At 47.5% G+C, this 27,768-nt stretch overlaps 1 protein-coding gene across 6 annotated transcripts in view; it reads left to right on the top strand.

Annotated features, from left to right (window-relative positions):
* The window catches only part of ehbp1 (EH domain binding protein 1), a 119,752-nt gene that overhangs the window by 26,085 nt on the left and 65,899 nt on the right, over window positions 1–27,768 (top strand). For 3 of the 6 annotated variants that reach the window (XM_068567816.1, XM_068567811.1, XM_068567815.1), the window contains 6 exons: window positions 9,738–9,919; window positions 11,172–11,311; window positions 12,249–12,368; window positions 13,611–13,760; window positions 14,985–15,267; window positions 17,098–17,359. In XM_068567816.1, the coding sequence (XP_068423917.1) occupies window positions 9,738–9,919; window positions 11,172–11,311; window positions 12,249–12,368; window positions 13,611–13,760; window positions 14,985–15,267; window positions 17,098–17,359 (1,137 nt within the window). The remainder of the gene's footprint in view (window positions 1–9,737; window positions 9,920–11,171; window positions 11,312–12,248; window positions 12,369–13,610; window positions 13,761–14,984; window positions 15,268–17,097; window positions 17,360–27,768) is intronic. The other 3 variants (XM_068567817.1, XM_068567813.1, XM_068567812.1) reach the window with 2 other exon arrangements.

Raw genomic sequence — 27,768 nt, 5'->3', positions numbered from 1 at the left:
TAGAGCGGGTCGTCTTCCAATCGGAAGATGCAGGTTTGATCCCCAAGACGCCGAACCCCCTAATTTGCTGTTCCATCGGTGCGTGAATTTCAATTAGTTTCGAGTCCTGATGGGCAGGTGGAGCCTGTTGTGTGTGTGTGTGTGTGTTTGTGGGTGTGTGTTTGTCGGTGATTGTCAACATTTAGAGTACAGCTCCTTAAGTGGTCGTAATATTTCGAAAAGCAGCGATTTTTAGAAATGAAAGTCTGCTTTCAGGTGGCAAAGACTCGCCTGCTGATGGTCCACACACTCCTCCGTGTGTTTGTGTGTGTGTGTGTGTGTGTGTGTAATGTGCTGACACACACACACACACACCGATGCTGGCAAGGTTCAGCCGAGTCTTCTGTATCTGGTCTGTTGGTGTAAAATGAGGCTGGAACAGAAGGATTGAAGCAGTGGGACTTGGAGGAGAGGAGGACGGAGTGGTGTTAAGGTGTGGCATTAGTGGTTTTGTCGCTTATTGTGTATCATCGGCGGCTCTCAGTTGTGCGTTATTGTCTGCCGGATTCTTTTTGTTGTTTGTTGTTATCGCGTCCATGAGGTCGTCCTTCACGGCTCCGCGTCCCGCCGGCTAATCGCACTCTTCCTCCTCCGTCTTCATCCTCGCCTCACCTTGTTTTGACATCACGTCCCGCACGGCGACGATGGGCCGGCCGGCCGGGCCGACGACGTAGAAACAGTTTGTGTGTTTTCTCTTTTCCTTTCTTTTTTTAATCTCCGTCGCTCGGTTATTTATTTTCCCCCCGTGCGACTTAAGATGGCTGCTCGCGATGGAGACGGGGCCCGTGTGGCCCGCAAAACACTGCCCTCTGCAAATCCCCCTGTTTATCCACAAGCTTGACCCGCTGGGCCTGCGTGGGCGGCCGGGGTCGTTGGCTGTGTGTGTGTGTGTGTGTGTGTGTGTGTGTGTGTGTGTGGGGGCGGAGGTGGCGGCGACAGTGTGTGTGTGTGTGTGTGTGTGTGTGTGTGTGTGTGGAGAGGTCGGTGATGAACTTAGGTTAAACTTGTGTGCAGGGTGACTCGTCTGACGCTATCTCTCTGACATCCGCTCACTGTGTACGTGTAAGTGTGCCACACACACACACACACACACACACACACACACACACACACACACACACACACACACAGAGTTACTGGCAAACTGAGGCGACTGTTCTGCTAAGTGGCAATGAATAGGGTCTTGTGATGTGCTCCGATGCCGGCGCTAAGCCAGCCACTGACAGTTAGACTGATCCCCAAACACGTCTCTGTCTCTGTTTGGGGATATAAATCTGTGCTCGGAGAACCGCACCCTGAAGAGGGGACGGGGTCAGGAATTCGATGTGCCTTGCGGTAAAGACACACACACACATGCTGCACCCGTGGGAGATGCGGCGAAGGACACATTTCCACGGCGAGGGAAGCGCTTGTTTTTCGGGGTGTGTCGCCTGTCAAAAACTTTCGGTGTTCCTTTAATGCCTCCGACAACGCTACAGCAACATGAGAGGCACCAGAACCACTTTAGTCCACAAAGACGGCCAGAACCGACACCAAGTAGCAGCTCCTTAGTGAACACACGTACAAATAAAGTCTGCAGGACGCCTGTGGAGGCTGCAGGGCGACCTTTGACCTCCGTCAGGCTTGTTAGCCTATGAATCTGCAAATGAAAGTGTGTGTGTCAGATGCACATAAACAGAATTGGGAAACCCTATTGTTCTTTCGTGGAGAAGGAATTTCAAAGAACTCACACACACACACACACACACACACACACACACACACACACACACACACACACACACACACACACACACACACACACACACACACACACACACACACACACACACACACACACACACACACACACACACACACACACACACACACACACACACCAGCTCCTTATCCAATCCCTCCACTAATTCCCCCTTGGTGGAAGGTGTTCATTGTTTCTCTTTCATTCTAATCTCTCCCTCTCCTCTTTTTAAAATCCATATTAGATTCTCTTTGAGTTGGCCACAATCGGAGGCGCTGGAGCGGAGCGTCGCCCCGCTAATGCTCTTTGTCTCCCCAGATTTGTCACTTAGCATGGAGAAGGGACACCTTTGTCATGGAGCAGGGTGGGAGAGAGGCAGACTCTCACTTGGGGCAATTGTTTCTTGTCGCAGGCCATCTTAAACCCCCCCACCCCCCCTAAGCAAATCAGCTTTGCTCTGGATTAAGGGTCCTATCATAGCGCTGTCGGGTCTCAGCAGCCGGCCCGAAAAAAAAACAACAGCTAAAACAAACGGATGTTTTAAAGTGAGGATGGAGTGGATGTGGAGATTCTGATTCCCCAAAGTCCCAGTGTTTGTCTGCACCTGGAAATCATTGTTTGATTTGAAAGAGGATCCAGACTGAGATCTCGCTCGGGGACGTTATCGACAAACCCCTCGAGCCGCTCGGCCTCAAGGGCTGAGAGGAGATGGGAGGCGTATCGCAGGTAGAAGTTCAGCGTTATTATGGCTGTCGAGGTTTTAGCGTGAGACAAAACAAACGTATGATCACGTGCCCAACACCCAGCATGCAAAGCAGTTTACAACGTTATTTATTTATCACTGTTCTGCCACTAAAAGACTTTTATTGCTTTCACTGTGACACAATGAGACAATTACCAACAATTACAGAGTAAGTTTACACAAGCCTCCTTCATTTTACGTGAAATCAAACTGTCCAACTTTACACACACACACACACACACACACACACACACACACACACACACACCGTGGTGAATTTGCTGTCCTCATATCTGAGCTGCTGCTTCGTGCCGGGGCAGTTATCAGTACCACATACAGTAGTGTGTGTGTGTGTAGTTGTGTAGGAGTGTGTGCGTGTGTGTGTGTGTAGTGATGTTATTGGCCATTTTAGTCTCTCTGATGGCCAGAGATGGTGGAATGGTGGAAAAAATGATGATCAGGCACTTCATAGACCAGGAATGAACTCCTGCTATAATCCCGTCGACCTGTCTCTCTCTCTCGCTCTCTTTCTGTCTTTATCTCTGTCTCTCTCTCCCTCTTTCGGTCTTTTTCTCTCTCCGTCTCTCTCTCTCGCTCCTCTCGGCTCTTTCTTTCTCCATCACCCTCCTCTCCCTCATTTCCTCTGTCCCCCACACACACACTCTCTACGTCTCTTTCCATCAGTTTTGTTGCTATCCACCTCTCTGTCTTTTCATTTTTTTTCCTGTCTTCTCTCTCTCTCTCTCTCTCTCTCTCTCTCTCTCTCTCTCTCTCTCTCTCTCTCTCTCTCTCTCTCTCTCTCTCTCTCTCTCTCTCCATTTCTTGACCACCCCCCCCCCCCATGTCCCTTTCTCTCTCTCCTTCTCTCTCTCCAGCAGAAGTGCAGAGCCAGGGCTTTTGGCTGCTGGTAATTTATTTTCCCATTAGCCCCCTGTCTGAAGTGCATGCTCTGGGTCTGAGTGTGTGTGTGTGTGTGTGTGTGTGTTGGGGGCTCTGAGGGCCACCCAAAAGAAAGACCCGGAGAGCCAAAGAGAGGAGGGCACCCTGGACACACTGATAAGCCGAGCGAGAGCGAGAGAGGCAGGGTGGGAGGAACAGAAATGAAGAGAGAGAGACCAGATATGAGATATTGGTTTGGTGTCTGAGCGTTTCTGCTGCTCGTGAGTTACGATGCAGACGAGTCAGAAAAGCTCCAACGGCAGATTTCATGGAACGATCGCTGTTCTTGTTTTAAACGGTTTAGTCGAGACCATCCAGCTTTTTGTGTGTTTAATGGAACTGTACATTCAATGTGTTTGAGTTTTTGGACGACTGTTGGTCAAGGCGGTTGGCATAAACTTTCTAAAATCTACCGTCTGTTTGATGGATTAACATTATTGTTGTTCGATCGTGAGCATAGATATATATACATACACCTGGAAAAGTCATGGACGTTTTTAAAATGGTTATTTCCAGGCCAGGAAAAGGCCTTGAAAAAACTGCATACATTTTATCACTTTTTACTGTTTACACACAGATTGCACACAATGTTTGGTCATGGAAATTTGGTTTAAAGTCGAGAAAATTTGGTTTAAAGTCGAGAAAATTTGATTTAAAGTCATGTAAATCCATTAGTCAGAATATGTGTGTGAACCCTGTGTTCACCAAACGGTTTAATCGATGACATAATTGATCGTTGCATCCTCAAAGCTTAGATCTCATCCTGAGGAGTTTCTGATCGTTTCTTCACGCTATAAAAAGTCTTTTCGGGCTCTGCTGTTTATATATTCATTAAACATGTGTATGCTTATAAATATGTGTTGCTCTCCCTGTAATCCCTGCCCAGTCAACATGATGGCGTCTTCTGTATTTATTCTGCCGCGTGTTTAAAGGCTTTAATGTAAATGTGTGTGTCGGGTGCTCAAAAGGAAAAAGGTGAGGCCTTTAAGCCTGAAAGCAGGGCTCGCTGTGGCCCACGTGGTGCTTTTTGGTTCAGGCGGTCATGAGTGTGTTTTCACATCTTCTTCATTAGGACTCCATACGGCTCCAGTTGTTGTTTGTTTGTTTGTTTGTTTACCCTCGTGAGCGCCGGCCTGTACTGATGGCCGCTGTACGCGGCAGCAGGCGGACGGCGGTCTGTCCCTGATCCAGCTTCTTTGTGTTCCACAAAAAGGAGCTCAGTGTCATTCTAAACCCAAAACTACTGCACACACTGTGCTGTAATCTGCCGTCCTTTTCCCTTTAAAACAAGACTAATCCGGCTCTTGTTGTGACTAATCTCCTCTCTTCAATCTCTTGCTTCTCCCGCTTTCCCGTCACTGTTTGTCAACCTTGTGGGGTTTTTTTGTTGCTTGTGTGTGTCTCCCTTCCCCCTCCCCCCATAGACGAGGTGATGCCCAGAGAAATATGCTTTCTTTGTGATGTGGGGGCGTTTAACCAGAGACTGTATATGAGAGGTGGACGTAGTTCATCTACCAGCGCTTTGAAGCCATCTTGTGCAGAGGAGGGATTTAGAGACCTGTCGACCTGTCAATCACCTTGTAGCCCCGCCCCTAAAGCGTCCCCTGCGTCATGGTCTGGTTGAATCTAACAGACCATAATGTAGTAAATGAACATCATGCTGTATAGAAGAAGACTAGAAACTAGAGATTGAGACATAAACTCATGTTTACAATGTTTACTGAGGGAATACATCAAGAGAGAAGTAGAGTCACTTATATAGACTTCTATACAACCAGAGGAGTCGCCCCCTGTGGTCAGGAGAGAGAATGCAGCTTTAACACATGAAGCATAGACTTCTATACAACCAGAGGAGTCGCCCCCTGGTGGTCAGGAGAGAGAATGCAGCTTTAACACATGAAGCATAGACTTCTATACAACCAGAGGAGTCGCCCCCTGGTGGTCAGGAGAGAGAATGCAGCTTGCCGTTTGGTTTTAACTTCAACAAAAAAAGATTCTCAAGGGCGAGGTGGGTCTTCTGTGTGTGTGTGTGTGTGTGTGTGTGTCAATCCACATGAAAGCCATTTGCGCAGTTCATTCCATTATTAAGACCATTGTTATTGTAATTCTCATAACCGCGCTGATAGCATTGCACGCCTTTTATGTTCATTGTTGCCTTTTTAAAAATACACACTGCTCGGGGAAAAAAGGAAAAAAAATAAATCCTCACATATAATAGTAGCAGATGAATAAATTGGTCTTAATCTGAGTCAGAGTGTGTGTGTGTGTGTGTGTGTGTGTCTATATAGAGTGCTGCATTCATAGGTGGTATGTAAAAAGGCCCGGCGTTATCAGTTATCAGGGGAGGCCAAATTGACACAGAGGAATCACTCCTTTGTGTGCGGACTCAAAGAGAGATGTGAGCGCATTGGATGTCTCCATTTCCAATAACGGTGACCTTGAGGCAAGAGGAATAGCACCCCCCACGCCCTCAACACACATGTACACACACACACACAATCTGCTGACTGCTGAAATCAACCAGAGCCAGCTGATTTTGGGCTAATCGGTGGCACCTCAGGGTTCTTCTAGAGGCCAAATTGAGTTTGAGGCTTCTTATTTTTCTACAAAAGGCCCGAGTGCAGTTCAGTGTGCGAGTGGACGAGGTCAAAGCCACGTTAACGAGAGGAGGAAGAGGAGGAGGAAGAGGAGGAGGAAGAAGTCCTGCTGACTTTTTGGAAGAACGTTCACGGTCGAGGGAGGAAGAGATGCGAGGAGAGAGAGAGAGAGAGAGAGAGAAACTGACCTCAGGTTGTCCTTTTTTATCCAGTTTAGGATTGTTTTGTTTAGTAACAGCAGGCTTAAGTCCGATAATCATCTGCTTTGTGTGGAACCAGTGATTCGTCCCTCATCATCATCATCATCATCATCACGGTGGTATCAGAGTTTTTTTTTTTTTTTAATCTGCTATCATCCTCAACAGTACAGTAAACATGGCCACACACACACGTTATTGACACGTTGCCTTCAGGTCACCGAGTGTTTCTACTTCCTACATCTACACGCAGCTCTTTAGAGACCTTTGTACCCAACAGTAGAAGTCTGGTGTCGATAATTAAAATATAAAAAACATTAATTTAATTTCATTCGTTTGATCCCGAACCAGAAATTTGGGAACTTTGTCGGCTCGGGAATAAACGATGTCGACGATCCATGTGGATCAATGTGCAACATCGATCCTTCAAATTAAACACCAATCCACTAGTGACCCGTGTTAAAACACCATTAGCTGATTTGTGTGTGTGTGTGTGTGTGTGTGTGTGGGTGTGTGTGTTGTGTCCCCGACCAGTACAAAGAAGCCCGCTTCCTGTTTTAGCACTCAGCCTAATTAATCCATCTCTCGGTGACAAAGGGGACTCCCCCCCTCCCCTCCCCTCCTTCCTCTCCGGCCCCGCGTCCCATTGGCATTTCGGGAGGGCAGAGGGGATTGCGGCAGGACCCCCGGGCGGGCACCCCTCCTGCCCTGACCCCTGCCCCCCAACCAGGGGAAGCATCTGTGGATCGATGCCGGCGAGGCCAGCTGGCACCGGCGGGAGAGAGGGAGAGGGAGAGAGGGAGAGGGAGAGAGGGAGAGGGAGAGAGGGAGAGAGAGAGAGAGCGGGGCGGCACACAACCAGGAAGTCAATCCTGACATTAAGGATGCTCTGCAGAGACGTTTGAGCACGCTCAGTAGTATTATTTTGTGTTTATTTTATCTGTTTCTGTCACAAAACAAGTCGGTCTGAAACGACGCTCTGCAGGTGAGCTGAGCTGCAGCTAGGGGGCAGCATACAGCCATCACGCTGCCACTCTGTCTATGCAATCGCTTTTTCTGTCCTCTTTTCTCTCTCTTTCTCTCACACACACACACACACACACACACACACACACACACACACACACACACACAGGTGTTTAGTCTCTGGGCTCAGACGGAGAGAGCGTATTGATAGTCCCATTCTCTCTCTCTTTCTGTCATAAATTAAACTTCTGCATTGTCCTTCCCTTTCATTTTACACATTGTCACAAACTCCCAGTCACCCTAATCCCAGCATCCCCCCCCCCCCCCCCCCCGACAAACACACACACACACACGCGTTGATTGACAAGCAGCATCCGGGGAAATGGAGCAGATTTCCATTGTTTGCCGTCCCCACTGAAATCTGTTGAAACGGTTATTCCGTTCTTGCGCCGGGGTATTTGCATATCCTTAAGTATTTCCTATTTTCAAGACCTCCCGTCCCCCCGTCCCTCCTTTCTGCTAAATCCCCTCTCCTTAAGTGTTTGGTGCATTTAGCAAATTCATTCATAACGTATCTACATGCCCTATTAGCTTAGTCTAATAGCCGGGCTGTAATCTGTGGAGAGATACGAGGCGGAGGGTTCTCCTCCCGTCTCGCTCCTCTCTCCTGACGGGCTGCTCGGCTCCGAGGAGCGACGGAGCTCAAATGTCAGCGCGAAATGTCAAGTGGCCTCTCTAGTCGATCGCTCGGGTTTTCTTTCTGCTTCTTTTTGTATTTGTATTATTTAATTATCGGTCCGGAGCAAGGAGCGAGCGATGGAAGGATAGGAGGGCGAGACGAAAGAGACGGAGCGACGGAGGTCAAAGGAACAATTTCAGGTTTACTGTCTCGTACGAATGCAGTCGGGGAAAGTAACTCTGGAGGGCTCGAGTATCCTCAGACGGTCTGGGACACTCACACACACACACACACTCACACTCACACACTCACACGGCGTCATATTGAGGAGAAAGTGAGGACAGAAAGCCGTAACGCAGTTGTTGGCGTCTGTGTGACTTTACCCATTGATTGGTGATCAATAATCCAGTTTATTTAAATGTTTCGATCTTGATATCCATCGCATGTCGAGGTCTCGACGATTTAAAAGGAACACAATCCTGAATTAAATGTATTCATAGAGCCATGTTCCTCACACACTTCCTCACTATATTACCAATAGCTTTACCACTCTGCACTGATACCAACTGTGTGTGTGTGTGTGTGTGTGTGTGTGTGTGTGTGTGTGTGTGTGTGTGTGTGTGTGTGTGTGTGTGTGTGTGTGTGTGTGTGTGTGTGTGTGTGTGTGTATATATGAACACCCTGCGGTCCTCAGCGATAAGGCCAAGATTGAGTTTCCCCCACTGAGCCAAAACCTCTGAGCTGTGTGTGTTAGTGTGTGTGTGTATGTGTGAAGACATCAGGAAACGGGCAATGCAGAGCTGGTATCGCTTCATCTCCCCGACACGGATGTGTTTATGTATATGCGGCGCTCTCAAACCGGCGTCGTGTGAAAGGGAAGCGAGCCGCTCTGCTTTGTTCGGCATTGTGCGCACGAGAGGATGAATCCTCAGGGCTCTGTTCACCGCGCACACAAGAAGGTGTCCTCTCCTCTGGTACGACAACACAAGTGTGTGTGTGTGTGTGTGTGTGTGTGTGTGTGTACAGTTACGTACGCTGCTTTTTAGGCCTCGAAAGAAAGAGCCGCCGTCGCGTGGATTTAAAGAGTAAATGTGCGGCGCATTCAGGCTCTCGTCCAGCAGAAGAACTCTATCGTTTCCTATCGCACACAAGGTAACACACAGAGGAGGCAACACAGAAAGAGACACACTTCTGTGAGGGGTATCAACACAGCGAGGAGGGAAACCAGTCTGTTGACGGACAGCGTGGGGCTGAAACCATCAGTTTGTTGGGGGGAGGAAGGGAGGAAAGAAGGGAGGAGGCTGACAAAAGGCTGGAGCATCCCCAACTGTTTAGTTTCCATTATCTAGCAGTCTGTGACGAGGCTTTCCTGCACTTATTTTTTCACACATCGACCTCGGGTGAGCGGCTTGTGTGCATGTGTGTGTACACACACACTCTCTCACATACACACACATGCACACACACACTGTCACTGATTCCATAACTCTTATCACCTGGTCTGTGTGGCATATTCCCAAATTCCAATTTGACTGCTCCGCTCGCCCCCCGGCCTGGAGCACATCTCTGAAAGGAAGTGCAGCTTCAGCGTGGACCTTTTTTTTTTTTTTAAACATAAAACTGAATTCACAATGAGGAACATCTCATTGTAGACGTACCAACCAGCAGTGACCATGAATTTATCTGGATGCTGTAATCAACAACTTAAATCTGGCAGTAAAAAAAACCCTTCGCTGCCATTTTCTTTCTGCTTTTCCCTCCTGTGTCGACGACGCTGTACTGGTCTGCAGTCACCCCCCACAGCTCTTCTTCATCCCTTCTTCCTCTTCCTCCCCAGGAGTCTCCGTCGGGCCGCAGGAAGGCCCTGGCCACCAGCAGCATCAACATGAAGCAGTACGCCAGCCCCATGCCCACGCAGACCGACGTCAAGCTCAAGTTCAAGCCGCTGTCCAAGAAGGTGGTGTCGGCCACGCTGCAGTTCTCCCTCTCCTGCATCTTCCTCCGTGAGGGAAAGGCCACGTGAGTCTTCCACTGGGGGCGTTTAGAGTCAGACGGATGCGTTAGGGCGGGGCTACGAGGTGATTGACGGGTCTCTAGCGCGGCGTTATCCGGTCTGGGAGTTGTTTCCGTTTCAGTGTTTTCAGTTCTTGGACGATTGATCGTAACGTTTCAACGATGTCGTCAAAATACACAAAGATGGCGTCTCCAAAAATCCAAGACGAGGCAGCTCTTTTAGCTCTTTCACATCTCTTTTTTTGGTGTTTTTGTTTCTAGTTTTTAAGCCTCGATGTTTTAAAAATGCTCGTGTCGACCAGAGAAGCTTTGATCCAAAGTCTTCGGGAGAAAAAACCAGACGTGACGTCCTCAGTCTGGGCTCTGAAATGTGTGCCCTCTTAAGAAGAATGTAGAAGAATATCCACACACAGACGTGATGTGTGAACACACATCGGGCCTCTTTGATTAACACACACACACACACACACACACACACACACACACACACACACACACACACACACACACACTTCCCACATATTCATCTTTGATATCACCAACCTTTCATTTTGAGGACACATTCTCAATCTCGGTGTTTGCCGTTTGTTATTCATTCTAATTTGATAGCAGCAACTTACTCACACTCTCACACATACACACACACACACACACACACACACACGGAGCAACAAGGCCTTTGTTGTGGCGCCGGGCGGCGGGTCGATGGAGCGTAACCCTTGTTAACCCTTCGGGGAATGATGTCGACCACACACAAACAAACTCAATCACACCAGTTCAAATGAGCCTGTGGGCCCGGGAAACACCAAACACAAAGAACAGAGAGGAGAACACTGATTATGATGGAGACGCTGGTTTTGGAGGCACTGGTGTGTGTGTGTGTGTGTGTGTGTATGTGTTGGGAGGGAGGAAAGACATAAAATACAAGGAATACTGTAGAAAGTTGATGTCGAGAGGGAAATAATAGACGACGTGAGAGAGGACGAGAAGTTTGGATGAGAGATGAGAGCTTAAGATGCAGGTGGAGAGATGGAGGTCTGACGAGAAGAAAGAAGGATGGAGGGCCGTCATAATCCTCATATGTCACATAGATATTGGCGGCTGTGAGTTGAATCGTGTGCGCGTTGTGTTGCTCTTCTAGCCGGCGCATTGAAAACACATTTTCTTGTCTACACTTCCTGTTCTATCTCTCTCCTCTAAGCCATCACACATGCACCTGTGTTGATCGTGTTTTTTTTGCTCTCTTCGAACGCTCCAGTGACGAGGACATGCAAAGCCTTGCCAGCCTGATGAGCATGAAGCAGGCCGACATCGGCAACCTGGACGACTTCGAGGAGGAGAACGAGGAGGACGAGGAGAACCGGGTCAACCAGGAGGAGAAGGCCGCCAAGATCACAGGTGAGCGGCTCCGCTTGTTTCTCTGCATTCGGCGACTCCACCTCGCTGTCAGTGTCCACCGCGTAGCTGGAACCATCCATTAGCACGTTCATGTTTTTCTCCCAAAAAGCTCTTGACGGTGAGTCAACTCGGCTCGTTAATAAAATGCTCAAAATGTCGACGGCATCGTCCCAAACTGACGACGTGGAGCCGAGCCTCCGTTCCCTCCGTTCCCGCGGCTTCAGTGGGGCATCAACTTTGGCTTCTTCCTTGCTTTTCTTTTGTTTTTCTGTACGTGTGCATACGATTATACATTTATGAGCTTCATTGACAGTGTTTTGTCTGCTTCTCTTAAGCTTTAATTCCTCCCCTCCCCTTTGCTCACTTCCCGTGTTGGTGGACGGTGTACTTCCACACGTATGTTGAGGATTCGTTCTGTGGTCTTATGCACGGGACTCGCTGCTTTCCTGCTTTGCTTAATCCAACTTTTTTATTTCTCTCTCTCCACGTTAAGCTTCATGCTTTCTCCCCTTTCTTCTCCCTTCCCTGCTCTTTGCCTCATTTATATGGATATGCATTGAGCGCCTACAGCGACGCTTCACTAGCGTGCTCCTCTGAATCAAAGGCCCGGCCGAGCTGCCAAACCCCCCCACCGCCGCCTCCCACCGCCCCCGTCGCATTCCCCTCGTGGATGCTACCCACCCGACGAGCCGCGCCAGCAATGCTAACGCTACGCTAACCCCGTAGAACATGTGTTCTCTTCTACTTCAATACAAAGAAAAGAGAATATGTGACGCCTTAAAAGGATGTATCACACATCTTCATGAATATATTGTGTGTGTGTGTGTGTGTGTGTGTGTGTGTGTGTGTGTGTGTGTCAATAGCAAGTGTTATTTTGCCTTGTTCACTGCGATTCTTCCTCCCTCCCTTCCTTCCTGTATGGCCCTGTCGTTTACAGAGATAGTAAACCAGTTGAATGCCCTCAGCTGCTTTGATGATGATGATGATGATGATGAAGGTGATGGTCTCCTAAAGCGAGCGCGCAAAGCAACCGCTAAGCCTGCCGCTTCCTCCCAAGGTCTTTTTTCCACCTTTCTCTCTCTCCCTGTGATCCTGACTCATCGTTGTGTCACCTGTGCACTTCCTTCCATTACCTCCTTTTATGTTCTTTTATCTTTTTCTTTCTCTCTTTCACTTTCTTTTTGGACTCAAACGTCCCACCCACCCCTCCGATCCTTCTCGCCATTGGTGTCGTGATGGTGTCGTGGTCTCACAATGTATTTTTGGTTCATGGGTGATGTGCTTTACAAAGTGTTCAATCATTTTGGGTCCTATTCTTTGTATTATTTGTTTTTTTTTACTGTGTTGTTTACTGCATTTCGTAGTGAACCAGACTGGGGAAACGCCAAAAACTATTCTTACACCCAAAAAACACCTTTTTTTGTTTTTTCAAATTGGAGTTTAGATCTGTGATGACAGTCCACGTGGTCCTTTTTGTCTTATTTCTCAATACATGTGCCAAAAAATGTCCTTTTGTCTTTTTAGCGTCGATTGCGCAAACATTCGCTGAGTAACGGTCAAATTAGTTTTGCATCCTTTTTGCATGTTACTTTCTTTCTCCAGCTTAAGTGCCTTTTTTGTCATTAAATAAACGGTGTGTTGCATCTGCGCTAAATCCCGCTGGGCCTCGAGCTCACGAGACGCTTCAGAGTGACGAAGTCAGATAAAAAAGACAAGATGGCCGAACTCCAGGCTTCCAAAACGGGTCATGAATGCTGTCGGCAAGAAGCGAGGAGAGGAGTGTCGCGCCTCTTATCGGCTCGACACTTCACATATAGACCAGAGAGAGACACACACACACACACACACACACACACACACACACACACACTCACATACTGTAGCGCTCAGCGGCTCTTCTTGGCATCTTCTTACGCCCTTTTCAAACTTGACCCCCACCCCACTCTTCGAGGACGACGAAGATAAAGTGAACAAAGCCCCGCCCCCTTTTTCCAGCTGGGCTCTCCATAGCAACGCTTCACCCGTCTCCCACAGTAACCCTCCATACCGCACCAATTTTCCCAGAATGCCCCCCTGCTGCACGTGCGTTGAGAGGCACAGAGGCGTTCGGGGCAGCGCCGGCACGACGGATCACTCTCCCCACACCGAACGGTTCACTGCAAAGTGCAGATATTGTTTTATATTTTCAGTGTTTTTGTGTTCTTTTAATTCTTTTTTTGTGGACTGTATTGTTGTTGTCTCCCCCTCCCCCTCCACCACCGTGTGTCTGACTTTTGTGTTTTCATTTCCGCGGCCGCAGAGCTCATCAACAAGCTGAACTTCCTGGAGGACGAGGACCGCGACGGGCCTCCTGCCATGTGCTCGAATCCCTTCGACGAGCCCTTCGACGAGCCCTTCGACGACCTCCCGCCGGACCGCCTCAACCCGTTCGGGGATCCCGACGAGGAAGGTGAGTTCCAGACAAAACAACAAAAAAAAGAGTCGATCTGATGTCGCGCCGGATGGAGGGATGCAGATCTGAAGTGTCGTTAACCACAAGCAGGTGTTTGTGTTGGGGCGTGTTCTGGCGGCTGGAGGCGCACATACCTGGGATGCAGGTGTAGTCATGTAGAGCGGCAAGGCCTCGCCGCTTTCAGCCAGACAGCTAAACCAATATTTATGTCTGACCACCTGAGTAGCCAGGTGTATTATGGATTATTTGTTTTTTAAATGGCATGCACACACACAGACACACACACACACAAAGCTCCTACATTCTTGTTCACTTTAATATCTAAACCTTGATGTGTGTAGAAGTCTAGGATTCTGCTTCTTCTTTTTTTACACTTCGGGGACGTGCTGGAGCGAGGGCCCGCTCACAGCTGCTCACAGCTTTAATTATGAATTTATTTTTTTGTCGCCTTTTTTTTTTCTTTTCTACTTTTTTTGTTGCTTTAAAAAAAAAAAAAAGAAGTCGACAAAAAATATGACCAAAAAAAAAAGTCAACACAAAAAAGTATTCATAATTATAACAACAAAAATAAGTGACAAAAAAAAGTCGACAATTTATTTTTTCCCCGTCATAATTATGATGACAAAAAAAGTATGACCACCCCCCAAAAAAGTCGACAATTAAAAAAAAAAAAAGTCTAGATCATGAGATAGTAAGTGTGCATACGCTGCTCGTAGATAGAAAGCTAATTCAGGCTTCATGCGGTCATGGAAAACATCCTGGAGCTTTAAAATGGTGATTTTCCAGGCCTGGAAAAAGTCCCCAAAGTGTAGTTAAAGTCATGTGAATGTGTTACATTCATGTGTTCATGACGTTCATTTAGTCATAAATAATGAATCTGCTTTTAAAAGAAAGAGGCTCAAAATATCAGCAGCATACATACAGGCATCTATATAAATGTTTATTCTTTTAATCAAACTATTGTCTCATTCATTTGAGTCATTTAAGGTTTACTGTATGCTTTGAATCCTCATTGTTAGTTTAAATACTACATTTTATCACTTTTTACTGTTCACACACACATTTCACACAATGTTTGCTCATGGACATTTGGTTTAAAGTCATGAAAATTTGGTTTAAATTCAGAGAAATTTGGTTTAAAGTCCATACAGCCGAGTGCGTTACCATGACTGTCTTGTAAAGGTGTTGTCATCTCCTCCTCGTCTCCTCTCCTCCAATCAGAACCCCCCGCCGAGCCGCCGCCGTCGAGGCGTCCGGTCGACGACTCCTCCTCCTTCTTCGACTCCTCGAACCCGTTCGACGAGCCGGACGAAGCCGGCACGCGGACGCCTCCGGAGGGGAACAACCCCTTCGACGAGCCCGAGCCGGACGCCGAGCCGGACGCCGACCTCGGGCCCGACCCGGAACCGCCCAAACCCCGGCAGAGGAAAGGAGTGCGGCCTGTCGACATGAGCAAGTACTTGTACGCCGACACCTCTCACAACGAGGAGGAGGAGCTTGACGAGTAAGACCTTATGTCTGCACCACGCCCCATTTCTTCACCTTGTTCTGATGGGGGAAGAGTCCACACATTGCACTGCACGTTGACTTCCATTAAGCCCACTGTGAATAGGAGGCATGAGGCCTCTTTTCTGCATGTTTACAGTACATTTAATCGTGTGTGTGTGTGTGAGTCGAGAGGCCTGCGCTTATTTGTTTGCTCGAGAGATTTTGTTCCTAAACCGTTCAGCGAAATAGCTTCTGACAAAGTTTCCTTGTCTGGGTTTCTCATACTTAAAGTCTGGGAGGATCCAGGCTTCCCAGCTTGGTAACTGTTGGCAGGCCAAGAAACCCTCCTTATAAATGGGTACTTGTAGCCCCCCCCCTCCCTCACACCCCCACCTCCACCCCCAAATCAGGGCAGAGTGACGAGGCAGCTCTTTCAACGGGAACAAGGGCCCTGTTGTTGCTCTGCATTCTTTAACCTTGTCTCCCTCCTTTCCCTCCTCTGTCGTTCCTTCCCTCCCTCCTTCTCTCCCCCACACTTTCCCTCCTCAACTTCCTCCCGAGACTCTGCTCATTTTTTATTTACCCTCCCTCCCTCTTCGACAATACGCATCTCCGTAAACCAGAATCAATGAATCAGAGATGGCAGATCAAACAGTGAGCTTTTGAGAAACCTGTCAATCACACTAAGCCCCGCCCCTAAAGCGCCCCCTGCTTTATGGTCTGTTTGACTGTCACAGACCATAATTTACTAAATCATCATGCTGTATAGAAGACTTGAAACTAGAGACTGAGACATAAACTCATGTTTACAATGTTTACTGAGGGAATACATCAAGAGAGAAGTAGAGTCACTTATATAGACTTCTATACAACCAGAGGAGTCGCCCCCTGGTGGTCAGGAGAGAGAATGCAGCTTCAACACATGAAACATAGACTTCTATACAACCAGAGGAGCCTGCTTCAGTCTTCTGGAGACGGGTTGCTGTTTCTCTTGCTCCAGCAGCGTCCCCTCTGCAGAAGAGGGTTCAAGAGGGCAGCTCCGTGTTGTGACTGGAGTCCTTTCACACGTCTTTTAGCCAGCGCCGGTCTGGTGAAGCCGCTCTAAAAGGCCGGCCCGCTTTTCTTTTCTTTCCTCTCCGTATCGCCTCCGCGGTTTAGATAGACAACCCGAGTGGCTCCAACCTGCTCTTTCAGACAGATACCTAGTCGATCAGCTTTTTCCCTCTTTCTCTCCCTCCCACCCCTCCACCCTCTCCATCCAATTCTCTTGTTTGTTGGGGATTGCTTGTCGCGTGATGAGTGAATGTCTCAAGGCCGTGCCCCTGCTTTCAGTGCCACAAGCCTGTATATTGATAACACTCTGGTATGTGTGTGAGAGCGCCTGTGTGCTGCTGCCTGTCTGTCTGTCTGTCAGTGGTCCACCTTGGGCAGTGAGGATATGAGGTCACCAGGACCTGACCCCCCCCGCTGCACCTGCGTCTTCTATTACCTTCCCCGCTTTGTGTGCTGTCCATTGTATTGCGCCAAACTCTCGTTTCCATGTCGCAATTTCCTCGTGTTTAACGAAACAATGGGTCCAAATAGTGCTGCTAATTTGCGGCGACATGCTTTTACCCGTCCGTAATGGTTCTGTTGTGCTCTAGTTTTACGTATAATGTCACTTCATCACGTCTAGAGCCAGGTGTATTTTAGTTTTACTCTTTATTTCTTGCATACTGACAGTTCTGGTGACTCTGAGGAAAAAGATCATGATTGTTTCACACTCCTCCATCACTACAATTTCCATTTAAAAGTAACGCGACAGCTTTTTTTTGTCTCATCTTCCTCTCCTCCTCATCCTCCTCAGATCCAACCCATTCTACGAGCCGAGGACATCGAGCCCCGTGCGGAGCCCAGCCGCCGCCGCTGCCGGCCTCTCCCCGGATTTAGGCGGCGGCCAGAAGAGGAAGGCCCCTCCGCCCCCGAGTTCCAGCTTCGGCCTCGGACCCAGTCCGCCGGCTCCCAAGCCCGGCACCGGCTTCGGCTCAGACCGCGAGAGGACCCAGCCGCTCGGGCCCGGCCCGGTCGCCGCCGTGATGGGGAGAGAGCTGGCCTCCTCTTCCCCAAAGGTAAAGGAGGCTTGAATGTGCTGAGGGTTTAAATGAAGTGCAGTCTCAGCAGGCCGCTCCTCTACACTGTGATGCACCGTAATCCTTATGCAACCCACAAAATGCAGGATTGTGTAATCCACGTATTCACAAACATCTGATATTAATACCCGGGAGGCCGTTTTGAGTGAAACCAGAAGCAAGTTCACAACAGATGTTTAACCCCAACATAACCACGTTGTTTCCTCTTGAGATGGAAGTTTATTTTGAAAGGACTTTGGAGGAAAACAAAATAACTTTTTGTGAAATATCACAAAAACTGAAACGAAAAACAGTTATTTTTGTTGTCAGTGAGACTTGAACAAAGATAGTTGTAACGTGTTGTTTCTCAGCTGTGTTTAGAGATGAGCGAGATCCACAGTGTAATTTGAACAATGCGTCTTCTTGAGAATTTACTATCACGTAGAAATATTCACTCATTCACCCCTCAGGAATATCAAATATCATAAATGTAAAATATTTAGACGGGAAGACTTTTACACAAACATTTCAGTTTCATTCTGACGTGTTACGTGATTAGAAGTAAGTGACTTTGTGTGTGTGTGTGTGTGTGTGTGTCCACATCCAGTGGCCCTTACATTAGCTTTTTCTCCGCCTGCACAATCCCATCTCCTGCCCCATTCTTTATGCTCACGAGACTCCACAGCGCCTCATTTGCATATAGGTATTTGTTTATTGGGGTGTTTTTTTGTGTGTGCGTATGTTTATTTATTTATTTAAATTAGGCAAATCGTGGCTGGGTCTAATTAAATGGCTGATGGTCACACACACTCACGGCAGGAGTCAGACCACTGGTGGGGAATGATTGGCTGAGGGTGGGGGGGGTTAATGTGTGTGAGTGTGTTTGCGTGTGTGTGTGCGTGTGTAGGAGCTCAATGAGCCTATGTGGGGCTTAAACACAGGGGGCTTAACTACAGCAGAGCGATCACAAGGGGGTGTTGACCCACTGTGCGCGCACACACACACACACACAATATATACAGTTACTAACACACACACACACAGGTTCCTCCTCCCCATGCTGCTGGCTAGCCGACTGTTTTAGTGTAGCTGGGCGGTGACGCCGGCCGTCCATGTAATTATGGCACAGTGCCTTTATCACCCAGCTGCAGTTGCCTGTGACCGTGGGTGAGGGGGCCTAAACCACTTTAATTACCCAGAGCCAGTGGCCTGTGGTGGGCCGCACTTCGCCAAGAGATGCCCCTGCCTCTGGAGCTCGGGGTGGAGCGGCGGGAGGGAGGGAGGGAGGGAGGGATGCGAAGAATAGGTGGGAGATAGTGAAGAGGAGGAGGAGGAGGGTGGAATGGAGTAGTAGAAGAAGAGATAGGATGTTCACAGTAAACAAGGAGAGGCCTACAGGGTTTGTTGACATATACAGAGAGTGTGAATAGGTTTCTCTTTCTTATTCTCACTATGACACACACACACACACACACACACGCCTCAGCCATGTGTAGGCTGTGCGATGACCTTTGAATGTATGAAGTCAGGGAGGATTAAGAGGAGACATTCTCACTATGAGAGGCCAAGACGAAAACCAACACATCGCCGCGCTACGGACGTGTGCAGAGTGTAGATGTGTGTGTGTGTGTGTGTGTGTGTGTGTGTGCCCTTGTGCTCGCATGCATGTTTGTATCTGTTCTTGTAGCTTCTCTCTGGCGCGCCTCGGGCTCAGTTGGGTGAGTTATAACCTTCCCCCAGAACACAGCTCACCTCTCTCATATTAGAGGTTTTTCAAGGTGTGTGTGCATATTCTCCATTTATATTTATTTTTCCACCGACGACGCCGAGATAAACACACGCGCGCTCGCTACGTGCGCAGACGACTCCGTCTAATCTCCGAATGTTAATGTATGAATTGATATATTGAAAGCCGTTATACGTTTACAACCCGCCCCGGAGGCTTCCAGACGGCCCGCGAGTGTGTGTTTCCCCGTCCAACTGCATTTAAAAAAAAAAAACTCCGCTAAACCGAGGAGAGATTAGCATTTTTCTCGAATCCCTCCATTTACATTTTTTTTTCTTCTTTCTCTTTCCACTTTTATTCGGCGCCAGGAGAACGCGAGCTCTGACTGCTCGATCGCCGCAGCCGCAACAAAAAAAACAAAAGCGTTTAAAGAGTGCGAGCGCTGGAATGATGGAAAGAAAAGCAGCCGCAGCTTGAAGACGTATAGTTTCGAGGCGAGCTGCGGCGGTGGAGGAGGATGTGTTCAACTCACGCAGTTGTATCCTCCTTGTCATTGCATTAAAACCACCCACTTCTCCGCCAGCCTGTGGAGAATCGGCACACCTACAGGACATATGGAGTGCACCCACTCGCTGCACTCGCAGGTGTTACACGCGTGCGTTGGATTTACGTTAAGCTGGAAGCTCGCAGCGGAACACACGTTCAGATCCACGCGCTGAGATCCGCGGACGCGACGCGACGGCAGCGGCTCGCATTCACATGCGGCGGCTCGGCGTGTTTCATCTCCAGTGGGACGCGAGCTGAGCACGTTTACATTCAGCATGCGGGGGAGGGAGGAGCAGCTTGTTTCTCTCTAGTGAGATTAAAGACGGCCTCGTGGACCCGTTTGGTCCGTTTGGCTGACCCGGCAGAACGGCTGCAGCGAGGTCACGTCACAGGAGAGGAGTCACTGCATCTCATGTGTTGCATTAATCTGGAATATCAGTGATGAAGTCACTGCATCTCATGTGTTGCATTAATCTGGAATATCAGTGATGAAGTCACTGCATCTCATGTGTTGCATTAATCTGGAATATCAGTGATGAAGTCACTTTCAGCGGCCACCTAAACGTTAATATTTACCTTCATATGACATAATATTATATATGTTGTATTTATATATTCTACATATTTGTATAAATTTAATTAAAATATGCTTAAATAATATATATTTAATCACATATAATCATATTTAACTATATTGTATTATTATAAATATATATTCTACATAATTTTATATATAATTTAAATTTATGTTTGTCAAATAATATATACATATTATATATTAAAACATATACAAACTATATTATTATATGCACATATATATTCTACATATTTGTATGTATAATATAAATAAAATATATGTTTCAAAGAAAATAATTTAAATATATGTTATTTTATTTTTATATATATATATATATATATATATATATATATATATATATTATTCTAAATATATATTTGACCTATTTTATTTGACCTTTATTTAACCAGATAGAATCAGTTGGGAACCGATCCTCATTTACAATGATGACCTGGAGGCAGCAACACGGTGATCATTTATATGATCATTTTCCAACATGATCGGGGTTTTAGGAGCGTTCTTTGCATATGTATTCATCTCACATTGGACTTTTTGGGCAGTTTTTAAAACCAGAAGGCCACAAGAATTAAAACTACTCTAAAATAAGCTAAACTTAAGTTTAAATGGACAAGATGTTGTCTCTTGTCCGTGTGAACGTAGTTATTGTCTGGTCTGAACTCTTTTCTATACCACAACCTTTTAAAATACTTCTCCCAGAGTTCCACAGGACAAACGCAGCTTTCCACAGTGTGAAGTTTCACCAAAAGCAGGTGGAGGTCGAGTCTCTACCTCCACTCACACGCAAGCTTCCCTCCACTTGTTACCGTCCTTCCTGGAGATACGTAGACGCTCAAAAGACGTCTCCTTCGTTTAAAGTTTGGCGTCGGTGAAGCAGCTGCAGGATGGGAACCGCCTGTGGGATTAATGTAAATGAACAGAGGGAGTTCCTGTTGGGCGCTCGCGAGCTCTGTCTGGTCTGATTCAGTCCATCTCTTTTCCCCTCCGGGGTGATTTCACCCCTCCCTCTCCTCCCGTTTCATCTCCATCTCTATTCCATATTTAGACCCATCTCATCTTCGGCTTTTCATCAAGTTTCCGCTTCATGAATTATTTCCCTTATTTTCATATAAAGAAAAGTTGGAAGCCGACGCCGCCGTCGTGCGTCTGAGGAGGAAAAGTTTTGAACTGGAAACTTCTACATCATCTTTAATATTTACCCCGAAAAGAAGGAGTAAGCCGTCTCCAACTTTTAAAGTCGCTGTCACTCTCCTAACATCTGGATCCTGGCGCTGTTGACCGCTTTATAGAATATGTAATAAAGCTGTTTCTTCTCCTCTCGTTCCGTTTCACACGCTCCTTCTTTCCAGAGCTGAGAACGTGAACCAAACACTCGAGGTGTGTTTTTCCTTCCTCCCCTCCAGTTGAAGGGCTTGTGTGATTACTTATGTTAATCAAAAAGGGTTCAAATTAAATAGAGCTGCTTTTTGTGTGTGTGTGTGTGTGTGTGTGTGTGAGAGCTCCTGGGGAGGCAGAGGCCATTGCTTCTCCTTCCCAGACTTTGTTTTCACAGCCCCTCCTTCAGTTCACACTGCCTCCAAATTGAAATTAGAATAAATTAACATTATTTAATTGAGTTCGCGGAAGGCTGCAGTATTTCTTAATTAGTTTTTCGCCGGGGTTTCGCGGCGGGAGAGGCGACCGCGGCGCCGCGCACGGTGAAGCGGCCGCCAGCCGCCGCGGCCCGGCAGCGACGGCCGAGGGAGACGAGGACGCTCGTCTCCGCTCTCTCCTCCGGTCTCGGGCCCCCGGTTTCCAAAAGGTCGCTCGTCTTGTTATCGTCGAATCCGCTCCGAAAGTTCTTCCATCTTCTCCGACGACTTTAACGCACCTTTAACGGACGAATGGAGGAGTTAATATGGAACTTTCTTATGCTGGATATGTCTCTGCGTGTCCTGTGTACGGCATCAACACTGCATGTAATTATATTTAATGTGCTTTTTGCATTTTTAATGCTTTAACCTCTCGACAAAAGCTGATGTAGTCTCTTGTATTTCCATTTCTTTTTTTTTTTTTAACAGTGACGTTGTCGTAAAGTAACCTTATTACTTAATTACACTCGCCACCTACCTTACACTTTTACATAACCACTTCATCCCGTGCACTTTGTCCTTGTCTTATCTCGGACGAATCCCTCGTATGTGTAAACTTACTTGGCAATAAATGGTTCTTAATCTGAAGTAAAAGTTACTAAATGCACCATATTTTCTTCTGCTTTTTCTTCATAGTTCAGCGGAGACGTTTTTCTAAATAAAGGTTAAAGTTAAGGACGGCAGGAGAGCCGCGTCTACATTTCAGGGACTGGATTCGATGTTAGCTAGCGAGTCGTTAGCGGTCCATTTTCTGAAACCGAGCTCGGCCTCATTCCCTAAGCTGTGTGTAATATTAGGAGAATAATCCCTGAGAGGGGAGAGAGGGCTCGAGTCAGTAGCTCTCCCCCGTGAGGACCCCTCCCCACCTCGAGAGAAGGTCTGTCATTGGATCTTGTGGGAGAGAGGAGACCCCGTCTCACTTCGGGCTTCCTGTCGTCGTTTCGTTGCCGCGGGGCATCGCTGTCATCGCGTCCCGGCAGGAAAAAGGTTCAAGACATTACCCACGGGCTGAGCGCGAGAGTTAAGGAGGGATGGAGGGGGGTTAGAGGTTTAGACGAGGCGACGTCCAGCTGAGGACGCGGACGCCGAAAACCTCTTGAGTCCGAAAACCTCTGTGACAGACGGAGGAAATGAGTTGCAGCCGTGTTTTTTTTTTTGAAAAGCCGGCGTCGATCTGAAAGCCTCACGCGGCAGACGGCGATACCTTTCATTTGAAACGGAATAAATAAACACCTTATATGTATTCAGGTACTTTTCAGAATTCAATTTTATACACGGTTGCCACGAAAAGCCGGAGCACGCGTGTCGTGTGTGCTAATGTTCAATCTCCTGTGTGTGAGTGTGTTGTGAGGGATATATTTTGATCCAGTTACTGTAATGCGGCTATCATTTTTCCACCTCTTTCCTCTGTTGGGTGCATGTCGAGTTCACAAGTTAAGCACTGCGAAGAGCTCACTCTCCTCAATACCCGCGCCGACTGGTGTAAAAAGGGCCTTCCGCAAAGCGCCGCTTGTAATCTGCCTTTGGTAAGTCCTCCTTAGTTTTATCTGCCAAGGATTACCTCACAAGCTGCAAGCAGGAGAGGAACGAGGGAGACGCCGGAGAGAGAGAGAGAGTGAGAGAGAGAGAGAGAGACGAAAAGCAAGTCAAACGATGAAGATGGAACAAAATGAAAACAAAATCGCGGCGTAATCTCTGAAAGAGAGACCTGCTTTGGAGAGTTGAAGGGAGGTTTCCCTCGCCACTCATTTAGAGAGGGAATTGACTAATCCCTCCGTGATTGATGTCTGCTATGAGAGGCTCTATGGCAGACTAATAGGGCTTATGAGGATGACCAAGAAAGTCCTTTTGTGTGTGCGTGCCTGTGTGTACATGTGAATGAAGCACTTTTTTCATACTGGTGTGTCCTTCCATCCAGCGGCCGCAGAGGCCAGGGGTTTGAATGACATGGCGGCCGAAAGAAGGGGGTAACTTTATCTTAATCTGGTCTTAATCTGCCCCAGTCCTCCAGGTGTGTGCGGGCTTAAACCCCCAGAAGGATGCAGGGTTTCTTTTTGGGGAGTGGGGTGAGGAAGATAGAAGTCCATGCACTTGAAAACTCCTTCGACCTCGAGAAGGTCCAGGACCCCCCGCACACTCTTTGAAAAAAAAAAAGCCGCCCGCTCGCTTATTCATTCCATACCTTCCTCCCGTCATCCTCAAGCGGCCCCGCTACGTTTTAATTGAATTAAACCAACCGTTCGCCGTAATTTAAAAAGGACCTTAGAAGTACCTTATGAATTAGTCTGAGTGATTTGTCTTTCAAATTGTGTGTGTGTGTGTGTGTTTGAGGAAAGGAGAGCGAGTGTAGAAGTGATAAGGCTTTAATTGCCTCTTTATAAAGCCCTCCAGCACCCCCCCCCTCTCTCTTTTGGACTGTTATGGTATGCAGGTGTGCGCGCTTTAGCGCTATAGGAAATACTAAGTGGCTTCTGCGGCGAGTGGGATCGCTCCCTCGGCCTTTTAATTGTCCGCTCGTCTTCGTCGTTGCAGCTAGATTTGATCGGGTTCTCGGTCACGATCTCGGGACACTTTGACGCTAGTTGGTTAGCAGCTAAGCTAACACTTCTGTTCACCAGGAGACCGCTCATGAGGACATCACTCATTGCTTTGTGGACGGATGTTTCGTAGCCTTGAGTTCAACCAGTGAACAGGAAGTGACCATATTTGGACTGTGGATACGTCTCTGGTGTAGACCTGTCAATCACCTTGTAGCTCCGCCCCTAAAGCGTCCCCTGCTTATTATGGTCTGTTTGACTCTAACAGACCATGATGTAGTAAATGAACATCACGCTGTATAGAAGAAGACTAGAAACTAGAGATTGAGACATAAACTCATGTTTACAATGTTTACTGAGGGAATACATCAAGAGAGAAGTAGAGTCACTTATATAGACTTCTATACAACCAGAGGAGTCACCCCCTGGTGGTCAGGAGAGAGAATGCAGCTTTAACACATGAAGCATAGACTTCTATACAACCAGAGGAGTCGGGGAAAACTAACTGAAGTATCAGTGAATCTCCATCAACTGCTTATTCACACGTCCTCTTTGTCTCTTTATCGATACGTCCTCTCTCTCTCTGGATGCTCTTGTCACACTCCTTCCTCTCCCTGTGTGTTGGATTCTCCTCTCTTTACCACACCCTCCCTCCTTCAGTGTGTGTGTGTGTGTGTGTGTGTGTGTGTGTGTGTGTGTGTTGATGCGTGTGTATTCTGATCAGGAGTCAAAGGGGTGACTTTGTAATTATGTTCATTTTAATTGGCTGTGCTATCACCCCTCTCATCACTGTGGAGCCCACGCTGCGCTGGACAATGGCAGTCTGTAGTGAGGGGGGGAGGAGGGGTTACACAACTGCTGTGTCAAGACCCCCCTACACACACACACACACACACACACACACACACACACACACACACACACACGGGCTCAGTCAGCCTCTTTACCTGCGGAACATAATTCCTAAAGTGGCCTCCTTAATGAGTTTTCCCTGCCCGGGCTTAGATTAATTGATAAATGGCGGCGTTATCGGCACAGCTGATCTCTGAATCCATTGCACCACTAATTTGTTTGTTGAAGATGGCAGTTAAAGGAGATTAATACGTTATAGATTTGGAAGACCGCCCCCCCCCCTCCCACTCGCACCCTCCACTTTCTCTTCTTCCTCCCCTCAAAGCTTAGTTATTTACCTGAGGAAGAGGAGGAGGTGGAGGAAGAGCGTGGAGACGGAGTGTCTTTTTTTTTTTTTTAAGATCCTTTTTCTGGATTCTTTATATATTTTTTGTGTGCTTAAATCCAAATTCAGAGCCTTTAAGATGTATTAAGATGGACCATATCTGTTGCCCCCACAGCTTACGATGCTCTGAATGTCGTGTAGAAAACCTTTGAAAGGTTCATATCCCGGATTTGAAGGGGTGTTTGTTTGCGTGGCTGATTGTGTGTAACGTCACAACAATCAGTTAACACTCTAGTATCGCTATCGTCTGGTCACATTATTAATAAGTAATCATCAGTAATGTCTCAGAGCAGCTCGAGGATGTCATCGTATGTATGTATGATGTTTATTTAGATATGTGAAGATGGATTATATCTAGTCTTGTATCACATTATCAATATAATATTGATATATTGGCTGTAAACCTTCAGCTGCTCCATAAAAAGAGACTGAAAGAATTATTGGTTTCTGGAAAACCTTGAAGACCTCTTGAACTTTCGATTTACAGCAAAATAAAGCAACGTTTTTTGTTGCTTTTTGGGTACGATCATAAACTAATAGACCACTTGCACGTATAGGAACCTTTCATCTAGTATCTCACAGGTTTTCTGATCATCAAACCTTTTTAAAATGATTAAAAAAAAGACATTGTTGTTTCGGAGATAACAGGATTTAGTTTGTAAGCGGACACGGAAGAGGTTAAAAATCATCAAACATTTCCACGCTGCGGTTTTCTCTCGTCATTCATCCACAAACTGATTCTTCGCCACCAACATTTGTGCAGAACAAGCCCACGTCGTCTGCTTTCACGCTCCCAAATACAAACACAGGACGCGTCGCGAGGACTCGTGACCTCATCATGACCTCATCGTGACCTCATCGTTAGTTCTGCATGTCACGGGTCAGGCCCCGACTGACCGTGGAGCCTCACGCTGAGCCGCTGGAGAGGAGTTCTTAGAAACCGATGTGACCAATAGGAAGGTGGACGCAGCATCTGTTGTCTTGTGTTGTCCCTCACACACAAGTACACACACACGCACACACACTCAATCCCAAAACCTACCCAGCCGCCGTGTCTTCCCAGTCCCACGCCCGGCCAAAGCTAATTTGCAGAGGCGTGAGTGTGGGTAATGCTACCGCCGCTTCCGTGACAAGCTAAAGCCAGCGCTTACACCGCATTATGCCCCCCGTGTTCCACGTCAGGCGTGCAAGGCGAGCGGGTGGGCACAGTGCGCGCTGGCACAGGCGCGCCTTTGTCTGCTGCCTCCTCCAAAAATGTGTTATTTCTTCTTCTTCTTTTTTTGGGTTGTCGTTGTTGCAGTGAATGGTGTTTATTTCAATTTTCAAAGCCTCGTCAGTCCTTTTCCTGTTCTGCTTTTCTTCTGTTGGTTATGCCTCTGGAGCAGAATGGGCCTTGGAAGCAGAACGGTCCTGGAAAAGGAAACGGCTTCTTCTTCTTTTTTCTTACCCCCCCCCCCCTCCCTGATTTTTGCATTTTACATCTCGGTAGCCAACTGCCGAAAGGGCCTCTGTCTTGGCCTGCAGGTTCACTGCGACGGGAAGCATATCTGCTCCTGAGCAAATCACCAACCCCCTTCACACACACACACACACACACACACACATTCGCCATCAGCACCATCACCATGAATGTATTTAGCATTTTTTCCCACTCACTCGCGGCGTAAAAGATTTCTTAATAAATCGGGGGAGACGACATCGTGCGGCTCGGCGTGCCGGAGCCGCCGCTTGCGCAATATGTTCAACCCTCCGATGCGAGCTCTCGGGTGGAAAGAGTTGTCGTTCACACCTGTGCACACACACACACACGCACACGATGCCTGACTTGACTAAACAGTCACACACACTCGTTCTCTCACGGCTCTCTTTGGAAGCAGCCCCTCCTCACTGTGATTACAGCAGTAATGCGATATATCCTTTGTATGTTAATGTGTATTATTTTTCACGCTACATTTGCTCTCCTCTCCTGTTCCTGCCTTTTGTCCCCCCCTCCTCCCATCCTCCCCCCCTCCTCCCTCCTCTATTGTTCCATCCACTCCTCATCTCCATTTACATAATTGAACTTTTGATTGGACTTTGCTCCCTCCCCTCCGCTCTCATGGAGGCCACGTTTGAAATCCGAAGCACAATTTCACGG

The sequence above is a fragment of the Clinocottus analis genome, unplaced genomic scaffold (genome assembly GCF_023055335.1).
Source record: "Clinocottus analis isolate CAN_PGR_092001 unplaced genomic scaffold, fCliAna1.0.p SCAF_8, whole genome shotgun sequence".
Lineage (NCBI taxonomy): Eukaryota > Metazoa > Chordata > Actinopteri > Perciformes > Cottidae > Clinocottus > Clinocottus analis.
This window is presented reverse-complemented; position numbering and strand designations above follow the sequence as displayed.